The sequence below is a fragment of the Microtus ochrogaster genome, unplaced genomic scaffold (genome assembly GCF_000317375.1).
Source record: "Microtus ochrogaster isolate Prairie Vole_2 unplaced genomic scaffold, MicOch1.0 UNK52, whole genome shotgun sequence".
Taxonomy (NCBI): Eukaryota; Metazoa; Chordata; class Mammalia; order Rodentia; family Cricetidae; genus Microtus; species Microtus ochrogaster.
Window position 1 is genome coordinate 1,614,927 of NW_004949150.1, and position 7,923 is coordinate 1,622,849.

General features: G+C 38.1%; 1 protein-coding gene across 1 annotated transcript in view; it reads right to left on the reverse strand.

The window, feature by feature from the left end:
- Positions 1–670: 670 nt before the first annotated feature.
- Pkhd1 (PKHD1, fibrocystin/polyductin) overlaps positions 671–7,923 on the reverse strand; it is a 430,053-nt gene continuing 422,800 nt past the window's right edge. The window contains exon 66 of the mRNA XM_005369574.2: positions 671–1,098. Within this exon, the coding sequence (XP_005369631.2) occupies positions 671–1,098 (428 nt within the window). The remainder of the gene's footprint in view (positions 1,099–7,923) is intronic.

Here is a 7,923-nt window from a genome sequence, read left to right on the forward strand (position 1 = left end):
AGTATGTTTACTTCTTTATTAACTGAAATCCCAACAAAACCCATGTGATCACAGTCTTTCCAGTAAAAATACTCATGACGTACAAATGATATCTATCATGCAGAAATCTCCCAGTAATAAATAAATTTAAGCAATGAAATAAAATCTAAAAATAACAGTCATAAAGTTGACCCTTCTTGGAGACTAAGCTTTGTTATAGTAAGGAACAAGCTGCCTCTTGAGTGTTCTCAAACATCGTAGACACAACTGCAACTCCCTAAACAGAATCCAAGTCTTCTGCAAGACAACCCAGAAGCATTGTTGGTGTTCACTGCTATAGAATCTTAAATCACAGTTCCTAATAGTGAAGTTTAGTATATCACAGGTATAAAGTTGGCTGCATTACAACAAGTCTGAACTCATGAAAATATCAGCAAGTGTTTGCGAACCTGTTATTTGTTGGAATTGGGTAGGATCAACGATAGGTACAAGAGACATATTCGGTTACAGACTCAGTCTACAAGCCCTTATCTGACTGTCTTCCGTATTAAAGTCAAAAGATTGAGTGTCCATATTCTCCCTTAGATGTCCTACCAGATCAGGCCGCTCCTCCCCCATTTACCATGTAGAAATAATTTTGAACGTTTTCCCTTCTCATACAAACACCCACAGTGTTCCACACGCACAGCTGTTACTGGATAGCTTCTGGTGGTGCTGTGTGGAGGCAGACAGCCTCAGAGGGAACACAAGTACCCTCCTCTGGGGAAAGTCCCATGCAGTTGCTCCCGTTGTTCCGCTGGCTAGACTCCTGACCCTGCTGCCTCTCTTGCCTGAGGTCCGGGCATAACAGAAGCAGCTGATTGTGGCCTGCCAGCTGGTATCTGAGCAACTGCTTTTGGGCTTCCTTCCAATTCCCAGGCTCCTGTAGGGTCAGCTGCCGAGCAAGAGATCCTGGAACACAGGTGAGCCCCTGGGATGTGATTCTGGGAATCCTCGGGGCAGGTGTAGCGGCTCCTTCCTCTGGGACAGCACGGCGACTAACGTTCCTTTTGGACACTCCATCCATTGACTGTTGGGGAAACTGGTTCTGCCTTCCCTGCATGACCTTCATCCTCATATCTATAAAAAGAAACATGAAGAATGAATTTCGTTTTCAATCAGATTACGTGGCTTTCACGAGTTATATATTTGACCATCATAGCAGCATAGTCAAAGAATAAAATATTGAATGGCATCTATTCACCAATTTCCAAATAAATTTAGAGATAATTTTTCATAAAAAGTAATATGCCTCATACTCAGTTTGTAATTGATATTAGCCATGTAACAAAAATGCGATTATATCATTCTCAGAAAAAAAAATCACTCATACAATGTTATTAAGTTACAAGTATTTTTAATTGTAAGCATGGGTCAAATCTGAAATCTATATCACAGTCAAGGCTAAGGTCAACCAACACAAGTATTAAAGGAACTTAACTTTAAAAGAAACACCGGTAATTTTTCCCCAAATTTTTTAATAATGTAAAATAACACATATTTGCAATGATAAAAAATCAATGTATGTTCCACACTAGCTTCACATATAATTGTGTCCTTAAAACAACTTTCTGGAGTATGGGGTCCTATGATCACTGCTTTAGTTGTAAAGGAATTAAGACACAAGTTAAGTCACTTTCTGAGACAACAAATAAAGCAGGAACAGACCTTATATAAAAATTCAGTTATTTCTCTGCACAGGGTCTGTGAAGCCAAGACTACACAATACTGTGTAATGATTAGGACAACCACAGAGAATTAAGAAGCAAATATAATAGTGAAAACTAGAGGGTGTTCATTCACTATCCTCTTCTACTCCTCTTCTACTACCTGGCTGTGAGATGGTCATCCTACCACTTAGCATCTCCTGACTCTAGTTGTATAACTTTATACTATCCTAATATGTATGGGACAATGTCGTGCATGCAAATAGCTACCTTTCATGTGTATTGTTATTTACAACAATGAGCGATCTATCCAAATTCTTGAGAGGTAGTTAGTGCCCATTTATCTTGCATTTCCCCTCTAGTCCTTTACTCTTTGGTACTCAGTGCAGATGGCAATTGATTAACTGGTACAGGAAACAGTTGCAATCCATGGTTGCCTTGTTTTGTGTTAGGAGACAGCACATCTTTATTTTAACATAAGAAACAGGCACAAAGCACTTCAGTTCAGTCTAACAGTGGATTGAAAAATGACATGAAGACATAAAAATGAAAAGGCTCCTATGAATATGTGAGTGATGCTTTTTTATTCAGGGTGGAAAAATGAGAAGAAATCTTATAGCTCATATTTTTTCCACAGTGCATAGATTAATATCTGAGAAGCACATGTTATTCATATCTCCTCTATCTCTTTCCATAATCTTGTTGCCTGCCATTTATCTTCCAGAGTTGCCTATCTATGGAATGATTCCCTTGCTGAGATCTACAGAACCTTTCTGGTCACTCTAGTTTTCCCACAAGTTTTACAAATCCTTCGTGAAGTGTTTTTTTTTTTTTTTTTTCATGGTGTCAATATTTTTTTTTAACTTTTTATTGAGAAAAAAAAAGTTTCCTCCTCTTCCCAGTCTCTCATTTTCCTCCCCCTCCTCTCACCCTTCTCCCCCTTTCCCCATTCTTCTCCCCCTCCCTCTCCAGTCCAAAGAGCAGTCAGGGTTCCCTGCCCTGTGGAAAGTCCAAGGTCCTCCCCCCTCCGTCCAGGTCTAGGAAGGTGAACATCCAAACTGGCTAGGCTCCCACAAAGCCAGAACATGAAGTAGGATCAAAACCCCGTCCCATTGTCCTTGGCTTCTCATCAGCCCTCATTGTTCGCCATGTTCAGAAAGTCCGGTTTTATCCCATGCTTTTTCAGTCACAGTCCAGCTGGCCTTGGTGAGATCCCAATAGATCAGCCCCACTGTCTCAGTGGTGGAAGAATGGATGAAGAAAGTGTGGAATATATACATATTAGAGTACAACGCTGCGGTAAAAAACAATGACTTCTCGAATTTTGCATGCAAATGGATGGAAATAGAAAACACTATCCTGAGTGAGGTAACCCAGACCCAAAAGGATGAACATAGGATGTACTCACTCATAATTGGTTTCTAGCCATAAATAAAGGTCACAGAGTCTATAATTGGTGATCCTAAAGAGGCTAAATAAGAAGGTGAACCCAAAGAAAAACATATAGTTATCCTCCTGGCTATGGAAAGTAGACAAAATTACCGGGCAAAAAATTGGGATCTTGGGGGTGGGGTGGGATGGGGGTAAGGGGAGATGGGGAGAGAAAAGTGAGAAGGGGAGAATGGGGGGAACTTGGGGAAACCTGAAGTGTTTCTTGACAGTGCAACTACGTTGGTTGTTCAATGCACACTGACTAGAGTGTCTATGTAGCTGTCTCTACTATTGTCCATCTTCACGTGTGTGGCCGCTCATTCCTCCTCTAAGGTTTCTGAATGCCTTCAAGGGAGGAGCTGTTTCCTGTCATTGACTTTGCACAGTCCTTGTGTCCCCTCCTGTAGCCTTTACTGGACTTGATATCAAGTCCATGACTACTTTTCCCACCAGAAGCAAAAGGCAGTTTACCAGCATCAGCAAATAACCAGGGAACAAGCATAATAAATTGTCATATAGATGCAGACTTTAAAAGAAAACATGGGTTTTGAATTTTAATCCCTGGATAAAATCAATAGCATATCACACCCGAGAAATTAAACAGTACAAGTCACTTTTTTTTCTCAGTCCCTTGAAGATGTTCTTAGTCTGGTTTTGAGAGACCTTCCTTGGAAATCCCCTGACCTCTTGTTTTTCAAGTTTATTCATGAAAGACTAATTCAAGACTAGCTTTCTTTTTGCAGATCCCTAAACATTTTTAAAATCTTCCATGAATTATGTACATGGCTGCTCCAATCAGCAACACACCTGACAGACGCCCCAGCTGAAATGAAAATTCACAATGTAAAGCTCAGGGAGGCTGACCACCTCCCACTGTGAGCTTATAGACAGAACTAAGTCAGCACACATTATATGTCACTGCCGACATCAGAAGGAATCAGCTCCTTTGATCTTGGACCTCCACAGGAAGCTTAGATCTCAGACAAATTAGATAAAAAATAAATTTATAGTAGATATGTATCCTAAGGCATTCAGCTGAATGTTTGGGTTTAAGGGAAGGAAGGTTAGTGAGTATCAAAACATATGAATTAACATGCCTCCTTCCCACAAAAGCCTTGCTCATGGGTCTCCACTAAAATGGAAACATGACTTCAGATTTCTCAACCATGCTTCTTAGCATCCATTATCAGGCATGCTGAAACTTCTGGGAGAACATATAAGCTGTGGGCAAGATGCATCTATGTTCTACTAATATAAGGACACCTTGTGTTGAGGACCTCCTGAGTGTATGCATGTTAACTACAACTTCTGCAGCTCTCTTAGTCTTTTTTACTTTCAGAACATTCTCAAACATCAACCACATGTTATGCCTCTCACTTGTAAAGTTTGCTCTGGTAAGTATCCTTCACTCATTTTTTTTCTTTTTGTTTTACATCATGAGCATTAGCAACGAGTATCCTCCCATTCTCTATCTTCATCTGAAATGCTCACCTTTTTTTTCTTACCCTTGTTCTATGTATGGGGTTCAGTGTTGACTCACTGGAGTTCTTAGTAGGACTGTTTTATATGAGACTCATGGCATCTAAAGCAGAGGTCAGTTAGTAGAAGGAATCTACTCCTAACTTGTCAATAATGTTGAGAATCTTGCCCACATGTTACAGAATGTAAACGTAGTTCATAAACACTATTGCCTGTGTTCTCTTTAAATTCCATACTCCTTTATGTGGAAGTTATTGTTTAGTTTAATAAACAACACATTGTTCATCAGAAAGTCAAGAAACTTAGAGAAAATAATGTCCCTAGTGCCCTGAACACTTTTGGTTTGGAGACACTTTATCCAGCTACGATATGTCTGTGAAATTGTCTTTTTTGTTTCATTTTTTTTAAATGTAGCTCTAGGTAAACACTCTATAGTCAAGTTGACTTGTTTCTTGTGTAGATTACTTTGCTTTTAAATCTTTTTATGTTAACATATAAAGAACTGGATTTTATTGTCATTTTATACATGTTTTACTGTACTTTGTTCTCTTCTATTTCTCTTTACCACTGGCATTCTTTACAACTCTATTTTGTTCCTCTCTTATCAGATTATGTGTCTAATAACCCTACAAATGTTTAATATGCACATATATTTCCATTATTGTGTTAGTATACGCTAGTATTAGTATCACATGATCTTAAGAATAGTAACATAAATTTCAGCTCTCTGCTAGATTATGACATTCCCACTCCCGTGTCATCAATTTACTTAATTTATTTTAGAAGATTAGCTCTTTCTCATTGGTTTATACTTTATGATGAAATTTAAAATCATCTTATGCCACTTGACATTGTATAAAAGGTAAAATTAAATTAATATGTCTTTGTAATTATTAAATCTATTTACAAACATGTCATTACCCCTGAATATACTCTTTAAACTATTTGGCAAAATATAGTTTTTAATAAGTTCACCATATCTTTCTTTAATCTTCTTCAAAACCAACCACATACTAAAGCCAACTTCATTATACTTCCAAAGTGAAACCTAATAGCTTATTATATTAGTTCACTTTGTGATGCTCTATGAAATACCTAAACCATGGAGGGTAACTTCACACACAAAAAAATGAACAGCTTTAAATGCCAACATCATCTGCAAATGGTCTCCAACATTGTTTTTTTAATATGCCGACATTCCAGTGTCAAAAATTAGTCAAAGATGATATGACTAATTTACTTGTTTGGTCCTTATTTGAGTAGAAAATCTAAAGTTTTATTGTTAATTAAATTTTTTTAGCAACGGAACTGTTCAATTAGTGTGTATTTGCAGTTATTTTAGAAAAATAAGCACTAGATTTTATTCATGTTTTTAAAATGGGAAATATTTACTCCCTTTTTTATGTGCCATAGAGAAACTATTAGTCAATGGTTTTCAAATACAGTTAACCTTACCTGTATTTAGAGAAATGTCTTAAAGTACTCTCCTGTCTTTTCCAATGTTTTTTAATATGATAATTACTGTGGTAAAAAGTTCTGCTTAGAGAAGATATAAATTTATATCAGAAGATAAGATAGACACAAATAAGTCTTCATTAAGTAGCCAAGGGAAGAGTGTTGTAGCTACTCCTAGATAAAGGAGTGTGAACATTGTTTCGTTTTGAATTTGAAGAAATGTGAGGAGCTAGAGATGTGGACACATATGAGAACATTCTGGAAGGGAGGCCTTTGTTGCACACAGAGGATGCTATCACTGAAGGTAAAGAGGCAGGAGAAGAGAAGACACAGACCGCAAGATAGTAAATGTGACTGTATTAAGGATATCGTGAAATGGAGCAAAATAATAGTAGATCAAGCACAAGAAAAGAAATCAAATTGATACAATTCAGCAGTCAAGCTTGAGGGAAGGTGAGGAGGATTGAAGTAAGAAAGACACAGAACTTTGAGGCGTGTCGCCTGGGAGACGCGGGTGTTATTTACCAGTTTAAGAGAACAAGAGGACAGAAAAACACACTGCAGGTCTGAGCTTTCACAGCAATGGAAGACTCTTTCTCTGGTGTTTCTACAAACCGGTGTCTGCACAGTGGACAACCAGGCCCCTAACAGATGAGATTTGAAACAGTATAATACAATTCAGGACCTAGAGGGGCTAGCTATAATGTTCTTTTTCACCTTAGCACCTAGTTCCATATCTACATTCTGTAGTTTGTTGTGATTTCTTTATACTTATTGACTGAAATCCCTCTTTGATTGTCCCTAAAATTGGGCCCACAAAATGTTAGAATTTTTGATGTAAGACAGGGGACCAAATAACATCTCCCTGAAATTACACAAAAAAATGTATGTTAGTATTTAGTCGATATGATGCTGTAATTAATATTTAATTATGGTGAGAGGAACACTAAACTTCACTCATCATTCATTCTACTGGGTTCTCACCCCAGTCTAGCAAAGATGCTCTTGCCGTATTGAACCAGATAGCTTCTGTTATGGGCTTGACACCAGGAATTATGTAACATTCTAGTACTCTTGGTCTCTATACACTACCAACAGTGTTCTGCCTTTTCCTAAGGCCTGGTGAGAAATTTTCTCCACACATTGCAAATGCCCTTCAAAGCAAATGTAACTAACCTTCCCCAGAATTCTGGCATAGAGGGAATGACTGGATCATACTTCCATTAGTTTTATCACTGAGACACTTCTCTCTAAGACTATGATAAGTTATGATATCTAGAGGACCAGATTTCTGTGGCTCAGACAGTCACTCCTACAGAGCGTTTCTCAAAGCCATAGGTGTTATAATGAAGGCGCACATTCAGTGCGTCTTAATCCAATACAGAAAACATTCCCTTTTTATTCAAAGGAAGAACCTAGGGAAAGCTGTATGAAGAATAATGCATAGCACCTATTGTCTCAATGGGCAGAGTTTATGAGCAAACTAAGAAGGAGTTAGGCTCTCATAGTTCAGTTAGTTCAGTGAATGCTGCATAGTGATGAGAAACCCCAACAATGCATAGCACATGGTTAACTCACTGTGTGCTGATTTGTCCTGTGATCTTTGTTGACGCTAATTTTTTTTAATTGATATAGGATCTGTGTAACAAATTAATTGTGCAGAGTATTATTATGACAATTCTACAAATTTAGAAACTGTAAGGCTTCGGGAAGTTAGTTGTTAAGTTTGAGGACAGAAAGTCTGTCAAAGGATGTATTCAGAACGAAACCCACTCTGTTCGACTCTGTGGTCCTGTTCCCTCGCTTGTCACATTCTTCTGCTCCCCCACCTGACAATAAGAACCAGTTAAAGCACTTGGGAGGCAGAGGCAGG